This window comes from Bos taurus, chromosome 19 (genome assembly GCF_002263795.3).
Source record: "Bos taurus isolate L1 Dominette 01449 registration number 42190680 breed Hereford chromosome 19, ARS-UCD2.0, whole genome shotgun sequence".
NCBI classification, from domain to species: domain Eukaryota; kingdom Metazoa; phylum Chordata; class Mammalia; order Artiodactyla; family Bovidae; genus Bos; species Bos taurus.
This window is the reverse complement of record NC_037346.1, coordinates 56,056,641-56,070,146: the sequence shown is the minus strand read 5'-3', so window position 1 is coordinate 56,070,146 and position 13,506 is coordinate 56,056,641. Positions and strand designations below refer to the sequence as shown.

The 13,506-nt window shown below is 56.1% G+C and overlaps 1 protein-coding gene across 1 annotated transcript in view; it reads left to right on the top strand.

The window, feature by feature from the left end:
- Positions 1 to 13,506, top strand: part of TMEM94 (transmembrane protein 94) — a 36,275-nt gene that overhangs the window by 9,034 nt on the left and 13,735 nt on the right. The window contains 1 exon segment of the mRNA XM_005221315.5: positions 3,969 to 4,101. Within this exon segment, the coding sequence (XP_005221372.1) occupies positions 4,078 to 4,101 (24 nt within the window). The 5' untranslated portion in view covers positions 3,969 to 4,077.

Here is a 13,506-nt window from a genome sequence, read left to right as displayed (position 1 = left end):
TGCGAAAAACCTGAACAAATATTTTTGCCAACCCATTAAGTATATAGTTCAAAGAATTTTGACAAATGTATACATCCCATAACCACCACTCACAGTCACAATATTAAACAAAAGATCTCTGTGTCGTTTGTGGTCATTCCCTCTCCCTGACCCCAGGCAACTCCTGATCTGCTTGCTGCCATGATTGATTAGTTTTGCCTGTTCTAAAGTTTATATGGGTTTCCCACGTGGCTCAGTGGTAAAGAATTCACATGCAATGTAGGTGAGACAGATTCAATCCCTAGGGCTAGAAGATCCCCTGGAGAAGAAAATGGCAACCCATTTCAGTATCCTTGCCTGGGAAATCCCATGGACAGAGGAGCCTTGTGGGCTACAGTCCATAGGGTCGCAAAGAATCAGACACTAGTTAATGACTAAACAACAATAATAAATTTTATGTAAATTGAGTCATACAGTAGGCACTCTTTTGTGAGTGGCTTCTTTTACTCATCAGATGTTTTTCATATTCAGCCACATTGTTGTACGTATCGGTTGCATGTATGTATTTGTTGCTGGGTAGAATTCCATTATACGCATTAACCATAACACGTTCATCCATTCACCTGTGAGTGGTAGTTGTTCATTCACTCGGGATCTTTGCGACCCCGTGGACTGTAGCACACCGGGCTTCCCTGTCCATCACCATCTCCCGAGGCTTGCTCAGACTCATGTCCATTGAGTTGGTGATGCCATCCAACCATCTTGTCCTCTGTCAACCTCTAATTCTCCTGCCTCCAACCTTTCCCAGGATCAGGGTCTTTACTAATGTGTTGGCTCTTCACATCAGGTGGCCAGAGTATTAGAGCTTCAGCTTCAGCGTCAGTCCTTCCAATGAATATTCAGGATTGATTTCCTTTAGGAGTGACTGGTTTGATCTCCTTGCAGTCCAAGGGACTCTCAAAAGTCTTCTCTAACACTGTGGTGTTTGAAAGCATCCATTCTTCGGTGCTCAGCCTCCTTTATGGTCCAACTCTCACATCCATACATGACTACTGGAAAAACCATAGCTTTGACTATATGGACCTTTGTCAGCAAAGTAATGTCTCTGCTTTTTAATATGCTGTCTAGGTTTGTCATAGCTTTTCTTCCAAGGAGCAAGCATCTTTTAATTTCATGGCTTCAGTCATTGTCAGCAGTGATTTTGGAGCCCAAGAAAATAAAATCTTTCACTGTTTCCATTGTTTCCCCATCTATATGCCATGAAGTAATGGGACTGGATCCCATGATCTTAGTTTTTTCAATGTTGAGTGGACATTTGTCCACCTGTGAGTGAACATTTGCATTATTCCAATCTGGGGCTACTTTGAATGAAATTGCTATGAATATTTGTGAGGGTGTATATTTTGATTACTTGGTCATGTAATAAGTGTTTATAGTTGGCCCTTGAACTGCATGAGTCCACTTATATCTGTATTTCTTTCACTGAATACGAACCAGAGTGCTACATGATCCATGGTGGGTTGAATCCATAACGCAGGACTGTAAATTGGAGGGCTGACTGTAAAGTTACATGTGGACTTTCCACTACACTCCGAGGGTGCGGTGGTGCTGTCAGAGGTTGGTGCCTCTAACCCCCGCCTTTTTCAGCAGTCACCTCTACTTTATCAGAGACTGCCAAAACGTTTTCCCAAGTGGTTACACCATGTGATAGTCCCACCAGTGATTTTCCAGTTCATGTCCTCACAACAGTAGGTACTGTCGGTATTCTTCATTTTAGTCATTTTTGTGGGTGTGTGTTGGGCTTCCCAGGTGGTACTACTGGTAAAGAACCCGCCTGCCAGTGCAGGAGACGTCAGAGACGTGGGTTCAGTCCCTGGGCCAGGACAATCCCCTGGAAGAGGGCACTGCCATCCACTCCAGTATTCTTGCCTGGAGAACCCCATGGACAGAGGAGCCTGGCAGGCTACAGTCCATAGGGTCGCAGAGTTGGACCTGAGTGAAGTGTGTCAATATTAATACTGTGAAATAGGCATCATCACTCCCTTTCATTGAACAGGTACACTGAGGCTCAGAGAGGCAGGTGATTCGCCAAGGTCATTTGGCACTTGGCACATGATGGAGCCAGGATTTGAAGCCACCGGTGTTTGGCTTTGAAGCCTGTGGGTTTTTTCACCATGGGCGGGGAGTAGACCTGGCCCTTTAAGGACACAGCTACTGGTTTCAGATTAGGCAGTTAGGGCCGGCTCTCTCCCAGAATCCCATGTATGGAGTGATGGGAACACAGAGACTCACAGAAGAATGTCGTGCTCCTGGCTGCCCTTTCGGAGCTGCTGCGGTTCCAGCTGGCCGCACAGTCGTCTCACCCTGGTAGTGTTGGCGGAGAAGTTGAGCGGAATCTCCGCATGGCTCCTGATGCCTCTCTCTGTGCAGTGACTGTCTCTTCCAGCCCCCGCTGGGATGGGCTGTCATGGGGACCTTGAGCTGTCCTTGTAAACAGGGCCTGGGTGCCCGAGTCAGAGCGGCCTCTGGGAGATGCACACTCAGCCTCCCCGGATCCCATGTCAGCTGGCTGCCTCTGACCTCTGGGACTGTGAGCCCTGCTTGGCAGAGCAGAGGGACGGGCAGACTCAGCCATGCAGGCCCGTGAGGGATCGGATGGGATTGTGGGTCGGATTTAGTGCCTGCCACGCCTGGGCCTCCTGCCTGGGGTCCTCTGGACACAGCTTTTTTTTTTTTTTTTTAATTGTTTCTAGACAGTTCTCCTGGGCTTCTGACCAGCTCCTCTTAATAAGGCTGTGCTGTCGGCCCCAAGAGAACTGTTAGAGAGCAGGTTAGTTTGCTCTCTCTGCAGCTAATTGGCCTTCCCAGGTGGCACTAGTGGTAAATAACCCGCCTGCCAATACAGGAGACATAAGAGACACGAGTTCGATCCCTGGGTGGGGAAAATCCTCTGGAGGAGGTTATAGCAACCCACTCCAGTATTCTTGCCTGGAGAATCCCATGGACAGAGGAGCCTGTCGGGCTACAGTCCATAGGGTCGCAGAGTTGGACACGACTGAAGCAACTTAGCCTGCACTCACGCATGCACGCACTCTTCACCCAAACACTCGTCTGAAATTATAAAGTGTGTATGGGTGAGGGTCAGGGGTTATATGGGGAGGGAGTAGGAGGTGGGGAGGTGAGACTAAATCTTCATTTTCCGCATTACTGTTGCCTTGGACCCTGCAGCCTGGGGCACCCGCCCAGGTGCCTACTGAGCACTGCCCCATTGACCAGGTGCAAGAGAGGCCCGCGGCCCTGGGCGTGCACGCATTTGCTTACGGTGTGTGTTTCCCACAAGGTGGAGCAAGCATGTCTCTACCCCAATCATCTCTGCTGCTCTCTCCACCATTTGCCTGATTATTCCAGTTGTATCTAGATTCCAGTTTACCTTCACTTTTTGGGGGGAGGGGCTGCACTGTGTGACATGCAGGATTCCTAGTTCCCTGACCAGGGATCGAACCCACACCATCCGCAGTGGACGCGTAGTCTTAAACACTGGACCACCAGGGAAGTCCCATACCTTCTCTTTTAAAGAGCCAAGGAGGGATTCCCCTGGTGGTTCAGTGGTTAAGACTCTGCACTTCCACTGCAGGAGGTGCGGGTTCCATCCTTGGTTGGGGAACTAAGATCTTGCATGCCATGCAGTGCTTCCAAAAATAAAGAGCTAATGAGCCATGGCTTTTCCTACTCGCTGAAAGGCAGCAAGTCAAAGAACAAAGTGTACATGCCTCCAAAAATGAAGGTTAAAAGAGGGGAAGCTTACAGCCCTCCAGCATCCCCTCTGTAGCCGTCTCCCTCTTGACTTCACAAAGCTGCCAGCTGCCAGGACAGGCTGGGGCCCAGCGGTCAGGGCACCGTCTCCTCCATGTCCTGCTCGACTGTTGAGGTGATCCTCTTGTGTTTCACAGAAACAGCCCCATGGAACCTCTTTCTTCTTTTTCCCCCAGATGTCACGGTGACTGTGACAGAGTCACTGGGGTTCGTACATGTTGCAGAGGAACCTTCCTTTCGGGGGTGACCACCGTCCTCTGGGCATGCCTGCAGTACTCTGGGCCCATGGACCTGAAAGAGAAGCACGAGGTAGGCCGCGATGGTTGCCCTCCTGGGGACTGTGTGTGTTTCTGTTGGACTCTCCCGACTGTGTTTGCCTGGGAGGTCCTCGTGAGGGGGCTTGACACTGAAAATGAGAGGTGGGGTGTGTGGCTCTGGGGCTTGTAGCACGTGATCTGATCCCTCGATGAGGCCATTGACGGCCGGAACGCACGGATTCCAGGAGCTGTGACTCAAGGGCAGAGGGTGGACCAGTGAACGTGGCCGCATGGAGCCAGTTCTCGATCGGGGTTGGCTCCCAGCCAGTCTCCACTCCTCGCCCAGGGCTGTGTAATTTCGCTTGTTTGCTCTCTGCCCAAGCCTGCCGAGCCCTGTTGAGTATTGTCCGGCGCCTTCTTTCTGGTTAGGGAAGAGCTCCCCAGTCAAACTCCAGGCACAGCTGCTGAATCAGCTGGGAGTGAGCCCCCCAGGGGTCCAGGCGGCACCCCCCAGCCTGACTTGGGCACCCCCAGCCTCCACATATACCATCTTTACGCGGAGGTAGATTTGTCGTCGATCCGAGTACCCCTCTCCTGGGACGAAGATTCCCTTACATCTCTGCCTGGACTCCCATCACACATTCCTAGCAGGTCCCCCTGTCTCTGACCCCCTGTCTCCACTGGGTGGGCAGGGAAAGCTACCCAAAATACAGAGCTGACCTTTTGTTGCTCCTGCTTAAAAGTCATTGTGTCGCCTGCCAAAACCTTTACTATGGGGTCCAGAGCCCTCCACACGCCCACTTCTGCCCATTGGCCCAGCATCCCACACCTCCCCTGCCGTGGTCTTTACCACTGGTAATTCTTTTTCTGGGGGGTGTGCTGTGCGGCCTCTGGGATCTTAGTTCCCTGAACAGGGATCAGATCTGTGCCCCCTGCTGTGGATACACAGAGTCCTAACCGCTGGACTGCCAAGGAAGTCCCACCACTGGTAATTCTGAGTGCTTTAGAGTCTGGGTACACACTTCGTGTTTAGGCTGTTACCTAATCCCCTCCCCCTCCTTTTCCTGCCAGACTTCTACTTTTCTTTCATTCAAGATCTGGTTTAAGCATGACCTTCTCCAGATACTTCCTCCTCCCTCCGGAGTCCCTTCTTCCAGCATTCACAGCCCCTCCACCGTCGTCCTTGCTATGCCGTGTTGACACCATCTGTCTGTCCCGCTTTATCTCAGCGTCCCTGGCTCCTTGCATAGAGCCTGGCATGTAGAAAGAGCTTAGTAAATATTTATTGACTTGAACTTATGATAGTGATCTTCCTGCCAAAGAGACCTTGGGAGGTCTGGGGAAGGAGCCGTGGGTCCACACACTGGAACCTGGCTGACTGCTGACATGTTCAGCTCCAGGATTCACGTGCCTCTGGATGGGCTGTGGAGCAGGCTCGTGGACCTGAGCTTAAGGCAGGTGTGTTCAGCCTCCTGCTCACAGAGGCCTCTGGCTGCTGTGCAAGTGTCCATCCTAGCAGGGATTGGCACGCAGGCAAGGCTGCACTTGTCCCACCCCCAGCCTGGGTGCAAGGCTGCTGCGTACAGTTGCAAGGGCCATGCACTGCTCAATTCCAGGGAGCGCCCTCCCTCCGAAGGTTACGATGTGGTGATGAGGTGGCCTGCCTGGGTGAGGTTGAATGTCCCCAAAACAGAGGACAGTATCTTCCTCTGGTTCCAGCTTGTGGCTGAAACATCCATTACTATTGAATCAGGGAAACAGATTTCTGTGGTCTAGGGGCTGGCTTCTCTCTCAAGCCCAAAGAACACTTGTGAACCCAGGCTGGATGCCTTTTGTTGGGGAGGGTTTGTTTTCCTTCATCCTCTTCTTTTTCTTTCTGGATAGATGCTCTCCTGTTCTAGAAAGCACCATCACCACCATCATCAGTTGTATTCATGGAATGCTCCCTGTGGTTGGTAGAACTCTAGGCCCCCAGGGGATGGCCTTTGGCTTACAGACAGACTAGTTGAGGAATTTATAGGGTAAGCAGCTAAGTAATAGATCTGATGACATTTCTACCTGAGGTTCCTTGTGAGTTGTGTAAATGTAGGCTTATAAAGTGGATCCCTGGGGCCTCCAACGGGAGTGGGTGAGCTGACATGCTGGGAGTTGTTGGTGAGGCTGCCTGTCGTTGCCTGGCAACCGTTTGGCTGTTGCCGGTTGATCCTTTGCATCTTGCCCCCCTCCTCTTTGTGACCTACCTGTCCTCAGTGTGCTCGGCAGGCACCGCTCTCCCGTCTCCAGCCCGTGGTGGATGTGCCGTTGGCAGTGACGGTCTGGGTCTCTCCTTCTCAGAAGTTCCCCTTGCACTTGCTGCAGCGGACAGTGTTGGAAAGGGGGGACCGGACACCGGAAGGCTGTGCTGGGGGCTGTGGAGCACCTGAGTTAAACCCTATGGGCTGTTGCACAGGAGAGACAGTGCTTGCTTAGTTGTGGTTCCCCCAGAGCAGTGTCTTTTTAGAAAGCTAAAGGGGAGTGTGCCCTGGGAGCCGGGGCTGGGGGTCAGGAGTTTCCTGGGCACTTTGCTAAAGCTGCTGCCCAAAATCAGAGTGACTGCCTCTAAAGCCAACCCCTCCTCCCCCGTCCTCCGGGAGACTTCCTGCCCTTAACCCCTGGACAGCCCAGGCCCTTCCTTTCCTATCCCCACTCAGCTCTGGGTTTGGCGGGGCCTGGGGTGGGCCCCCCCGGGGAACTGTGCTAGAGAATGGGGAGGGGCGAGGCTGGCTGCAGAGGAGATGGTGTTGTCTAGGAAGCAGAGCCCTGGAGAGCCTGTCTCAGGTCCAGCCCGCACTCAGGTTTTCGACCTGTTAGACCGTTTCATCTCCGCCGAGGTGTTCCTGCCCCAGCCTCAGGGTGGCCTGGAGGGAGGCAGAGAACTCTCCTGTCCACTCCCAGGGTCTTTTGCCCCTACGTCATCCAGGGGGTCCGTTCTGACAGCTTCCTGTGTGTCAAACTCGGGGTCCCGGAGTGACACCCAGGCCCTGAATGAAGCCCCAGGAGGTCCGCAGCCTCACTTTCTTCTGGGGACGAGGCCCGGTGTCCTGTCCCAGCAGCACCTGGGCAGGAGCGTCTGCATGCAGTCGGCGGACGGCTGCTGGCTGAGCTCTGCATGGCACCGCTGAGTGGCTCTTGGAGGCCCCCCGACCTGGTGGGAAGGAGTTTGGTCCGTTGTTGGGATCCGCAGAGGCTTCCTTTCAGGGGCTTTTCCCTCCCTCTCCGGTCCCCCGGTTTCTGCCCTCTTGGAAGTCACTGCTCCAGTTTTCTCACTTGTCAGTCCTCTCCCCTCCTCTAGGATGTGCTGCTATTAATAACTCTCAAGTCCCCCCCTCCCCTCCTTCCTGCAGCTCTAACAGAGGAGAGGGCTGCGGTTGTCGTGGCTCCATGCTGGAGTGTCAGGGATCTGGGGGACTTCCCCCGGTAGGGCCCCTCACCTCGCCCAGTGACACGGGCCCCAGGAAAGGGATTGGGGCCGTGAGAGACCAGGTCCTCCTTGATGCCGGCAGCTGCCTTGGGGGCTGCGGGCCGACAGCAACCATTTCCTGCCCAGCCTCTCCTCTGGTGGGCGCCTCCCGAGCTCCGGGCTCCCCACGGTGCCTCCCCTGCTGAATGGGCCAAGCCCCCGACATCTGGCAGAGCCGCTGCCAGCTTTCCCCTCTCTCCCACCCCTGCCCCGCCCTCCTGCATGGCAGCCTGGTCTCCTCCTCCGCCTCCTCCCTCCCTCGATCTGCAGCATGACTGGGAACAGGCTGAATTAATCAGCAGATTGAAGCTCCACTCCGCTGCTGCCACCGCTGCGCAGGGTCCTCCTCGCTCACACGTGCTCCAGCCCTCTCCCCTGTTCTCCCCTGCCCTCCCTCACCCTCTCCGTTTCCCCGTCTCCTTCTCGCCCTCCCTGGAGGCAGTGTTGGCAGCCCGGTAGCTGACTCGCTTGTGGCCCAGGTGCTGCCCCATGCTCTTTAAGCGGGCAGAGCTGTGGACGGCCCCTCAGGGCAAAGGCGGCAAAGTGAGTATGCCGGCTGGGCTTGACAGCCCCGTCCCGCCCACCCGGCTTCCCTGCTTTGTGTTGGAGGCTTTGGATTAACGGTGGGGTCGAAGGTGGAGGCTGGACCTGCATTAGAGGGAGCAAGGACTGTGGAAGGGGCCTGGGAGTGGGAACCAGGAAGCCGGGGTGTGGAGCCGCCCACCCAGCCCCTGAGTCACCCATGGTCACCCAGAGCGGGACGGGAGCCCGCGTTTCCCCGTGGGGCACCCTCTCACGGTATGCCGGCACCCAGGTCACCACATACAAGGCTTGGATGCCAGCCCGTCCTCGGGGCCGTGAAGGAGGCGTCTCCCCCTGGACCACATGGGTCTTGAGACAGGAGCCACCAGGGTTTCTTCCTGGGTCTTGTCCGCAGGAGGTGGGTGAAAGTGCCCGGTCCGTATGAGGAAGAGGAGGAGGGGCCCCTGCTTAAAGCTTTGAGTTGCTTGTCGGTGGAGTCGATTCGGGTCTGTCTGGCCCAGCTCAGATGAGATTCGTGGTGATGCTTGTCATATGTCCTGGAGGACAGTGGCCGAATCTCTGCTCCGGTGATTCCAACATCGTGGAGTCCAGCTTTGGGTCCCCTGCCCGCTGCACCAGCCATGAAGGCTGTGACCCAGGGGACCTGGCAGAGGGTCAGCTGGTTCTGACTAGTGGCTTTGTGCTGTGGCCGAGGCCAGTTCATCATTGGTCCCCCTGAGTCTAGGGGACCTTGAGTCCACTTTTTCCTGAAACAGGTCAAACAGGAAAGAAGACAGCTGCTTTGCTGAGGGAACCTCAGAGGAGTCCTGACGGGTCTGGGGGCCGGAGGGGGTGGGCGGCTGAGGGCTTCTGCTTCTGGGCCACCGGAGAAGCCTGACCATGGTGGCACAGGGCAGCCCAGGTGTACTGGCTCTTGAAGCCTCATTAGACTGACCCAGATGCTTAGCTCTGGGCCCTGGGGAGCAGATTCGGTTCTGGAGCAGGTTCCTTGGGTTCTGATTGGACCAGACAGAGATCCGTCACCACCTGCTGCTCCCTGAATCCCCGGGCCTGACCCGTGTCCTCCTTTGGTGATGAGATGGAGAGGGAGTGAGGGGTGTGGTGGCAGCCCTCCTGAGCCCACCCCTGCTGGGGCCTCGGGAGTGGAGGCTGAGCAGCTCAGAGAGTGGGACATGGTTGCTTCTGCCCAGAAAACCTCAGTGTCGGGAAAGAAGCAGGGCCGCCCCTCCCCTCTGGCGTGGAGACCTGGCTGCTGACCCCCGAAGCCTCCTGGAGGTGCCTGGGGGTGGGGAGGAGGAGCCTCTGAGCATCCCTCTGGGACAGGTTCTCCTCGCCCTTCTTGGCCTTGGTGGACGGAGAGGAGCAGACCTTAGATGGAGTGCGTGTGACCTGGGTTCTTATCTCTCACACCAGCCCCAGCCTTACACCGAACCCACTGTGGGTGCCCAGCCTCATTCAGTGCTTTTGAGAAGGGCCGCCAGGAGCCTTTTCTTTCACCAATTTCCTCCGCTTCATTTCTCACACCTCGTGGGTGGAAAGCCTCGGGAAAAGCAGAGAAACAGTGGTTTTCCCCACACCCGGGCTCTCCTGCTGGAGAGGGGGTTGTCATCAGGCCTCGTGTGCAGCCACAACAGTTGGGTTTGCGGACCGCGGAGAGTCGATTGAAGGGCGGTGTCGGGCCCTGGGGCTTCTGTGTGGGCAGGTGCTTTCCTCAGGAGGCATATAATTACAATGGCTCATTTTCCCCTTGCTGTGTTGCCTTTAATCGCCAGTCTGGAGTGGGTGCTCCAGACCAGACACAACATGCGGGGGGCTGACTCACGGGGGCTCCGTGCTCACCTCCCGCTGCCCCTGGAGCTTCTGCCACCCTCTGGCCCCTCCTTCCACCCCGGGAGGGGAGCAGACTCTAGGTTCCAAGAACCTGGAGGCAGAGAAGGAGCTAAACGATCGGTGGGTGGGGGACTCAGGGGGTTTGGGGTGCCTGAAATAAGACAGCGGGTACAGGCCAGCTGCAGGGCAGGCGGAGGGCAGTTGCTGAGTGTCCATGGTCTAAAGGCCCGGCCAGAGGAAGGCTGCGCCCCGGCTGCTCCCTTAGCCTTCCTGAGCCTGGCACCTGTTCCGGCCCAAGCCGCTCTCCGGGTGACCCCGCAGCCCCGTGGGCTTTGTCGCCCTTGCTTTCTCCTGCCCTTTGGCGCACAGCCTGTCCACCTCTGCCAGCCAGCCCTCCCCTGCCCGCAGGAGGTGTACTCACTTTAGTTTCTGGAGACCTGGCCTAGGCAAGTCCACCCTGGGAACTCGCACTCCCTGCTGGGGAAGGGAGTTCGGAGGGTTGAGCCTTAGGGAGGACGGGGCAGGGGGAGGACAGGCGGGCCTCCCAGACTCTCTTCTTCCGGGGTTTTCCGGGACGAGAGGGGCAGGCATCCCCCTCCGGGGCCAGCCCCTTGGCCCTGGACAGACCTCTGGTCACCCTTTGCTTTTCTCTTCCTCCTTCTTGCCCCTGGAGGCTTTCTTCCCTCCAGCCAGGAGTCTAGGCAGAGGTGCTGGCCTTACCTGGTACTCCTTTGTTCTGGACCATGGGCTCTCGGCCCGGATCCCTGCCAGAGGGAGGTGTTTACCCTTAAGGGGGTGCCAGCTCCCTGCCTGGAGGCCCATTTCTTCCTGAGCTGAAATGACCAGTTCTTCCCTCTTGGAAGAGGCAGCTCTCATCTCATAATCCCCCAGAGCCTCTGTGGAGAGCAGGGATGGGGGGTTGGGGTTCAAGTGAAGGAGCTGGGAGGTCTTTGGGTGGGACCCACTCTGGGGTCCATCCTCACCCCTCAGGCTGAGAGAGCTGGCGACAAGCCCCCGGTGCCCAGTCTGCAGCCAGGGGATGCCACCTCAGGCCATCAACCCCTAGTGGTGGAGATGTGTATCTGGTGAGGGGCTAGGCTGCCATGGAGTGGAGGGAATATGGAGACCCGCAGGGAGGAGGAAATCCAGAAACATTAGTGGACAAAGTCAGGGCAGGACCCCGAGGGTAGGAACGGAGAGGCAGGGCTGTGAACCCGGGCAGCCAGGGCCCCATTGGCTTAGTGACGCTTGGCCGGGACCCAGTGGATAAACCCAGACCCTTTCTTGGTGCCCCAGGGCTAGGCCTTCCCTCTCCTTGCTCAGAACTTTCCCTGGTGAAAGCCCACGTTGGTGCTCTTCAGGTTGCCCTGGGAAAGACTCACTGCTCCCCCAGGCCCTGTCTTTCCCAGGGGCCTTCTTTTCCCCTGGACCGCCAGCTGGGGATCTGTGCCTCAGATCCACCCAGAGTGGGCCTCACCTCCAGAAGCGTTGATTGGGTAGGTCTGGGGTGGGGACCTGGACTTGCACATTTGTAAAAGCTCTAGGCAGTTCTGCCGTAGGTCCTGGGTTGGGCTTGCCAGGTGGCACTAGTGGTAAAGAAACTGCCTGCCAACGCAGGAGATGCAAGAGATGCGGGTTCTATCCCTGGTTCGGAAAGATCCCCAGGAACAGGAAATGGCAACTCACTCCAGTGTTCTTGCCTGGAGAATAATCCCATGGACAGAGGAGCCCCGCAGGCTGCAGTCCATCGGGTCACAGAGTCAGACACAATTGAGTGGCTGAACACTTGACAACCCTCGTTAAGGTGTCCTTGATACCCGTGAAGCTACACGTTCGTTCGTTCATTCATTCATTCAGCAAGTATTCATTGAGCCGCTGCCCTGTGTCTGGTGGGAGAGTATAGACATGGAAGAATTCACCACCTGTTTTCAAGGAACTGGCTGTCTGTCTGGTGGGGGAGCCAGACAAGCAGACCTATGGCGACAGCGCTCTGCAGCGCCGCCTGTGAGCCAGGGCGCCCTGGGGTGCCGTTGGAATACCAGCCTCCTGCAGTACGTGCAGCCCTGGGCTTTGGGAAATTTCCCAGAGCGGGTGGTGTTTGAGCCGAGTCTCAGAGAAGTAAGAGTTGTCTGGGGCAGGGAGTGTGTTCTTGGCTAGGAAAATGCAGGAAGATGTTGGCACATGAGCTCACGGAGCTGGGCATGTGGCAGGAACAGCAGGAGAAGAGGCTGGAGAAGATCCCAGACCATGCTCAGGAGTCTGGGCTGGATTTTAAAGGGAAACAGGGTCAGTTGATCAGATGCGCGCTCCCTGGCTGGGATAGAAGGTAGGCATTGGGAGGCGGGAAGGGGAGGCAGGGGTTGAGGGGAGGGGCTGAAATGCCTGGGTGAGGTGGTAACTTGCAGGAGGGCTACTGGCTCTGGTGGGGAGAGCTGGGCGGCAGTTTTGGGGTTTCGCACGTGTCAACTCACAGATACCTATGAAAGAGCTGTGGATCAGTTCAGAAACAGGTCAGAATTTAGGACAGTGGTCAGGCTACAGGTTAGATTTAGGAGTTGGAAGCTTATTGCTGGCAGGCGAATTCCTGTGGCTGATGTTTCCCTGGAAACGTACACAGTGTTGTGGAGATGTCACAGGAGGGACTGCGGGGTAGGTGGACAGGACAGAGGAAGCGAGAAGCCCAGGAGAGGGGGTCTCGATGGCAGAGGTCAGGCTGTGGGGCCACAGAGGAAAATGTGCCACCAACCACCCGGTCCGTGCCTCGTTCACCCACCCTCAGCGAGCGGGAGTGCGGGGTGTGGTCGGTACAGGCCCTTTCCTGGGAGCGGCTGCTGCAAGGAGCAGCCTGGGAGCAACCTTTTTCTGAGCTTGTGTTCTTCCCGCCATCAGTGTTACAGTAGCTTCCCTTTAATGAACTGGTGATGACAGAAGTTGGTGGGGTTTTTCTCCTTCACGTTTTTACTAAGGAGAACTTTAAGCTAGTACCTCTAGATTAGTTCTCTTCTCCCCACTTAGAAAGCGGAAGTTGGTCTTTGCAACTGACCCCACGGACTGTTCAGTCCATGGAATTCTCCAGTCGGGAATACCAGAGTGGGTAGCCTTTCCCTTCTCCAGGGGGTCTTCCCGACCCAGGGGTCAAACCCAGGTCTCCCACATTGCAGGCGGATTCTTTACCAGCTGAGCCACCAGGGAAGCCCCTCACACTTAAACAATCCACATTTTCCAGCCGGAGAACTGGGAGAGATGGCCCCAGTGAAGTAAGGGGAGCTGGGCGGTGAGCACGGCCCAAGTGGTACTGGGCTGCTGATGGCAGTGGGTCAGGAGTTGAGTGAAAGGAGAGTTAGAAGACGCTGAGCCTAGAAAGGTGTTTCTGGTCCCGTTTTATTTTACTTTTTGGCTGCGCCAGGTGGCCTGCGGGATCTTAGTTCCCCGACCAGGGATCAGGCCTGTGCCGACTGCATTGGGAGCGTGGTGTCCTAACCTCTGGACTGCCAGGGAAGTCCCTCTAGTTTTGTGTTAAACTGGGCTTTGAAGAGCAGGGACTGTGTACCTGCACATCTTTTCACTCGGTGGGGAACATGCTCA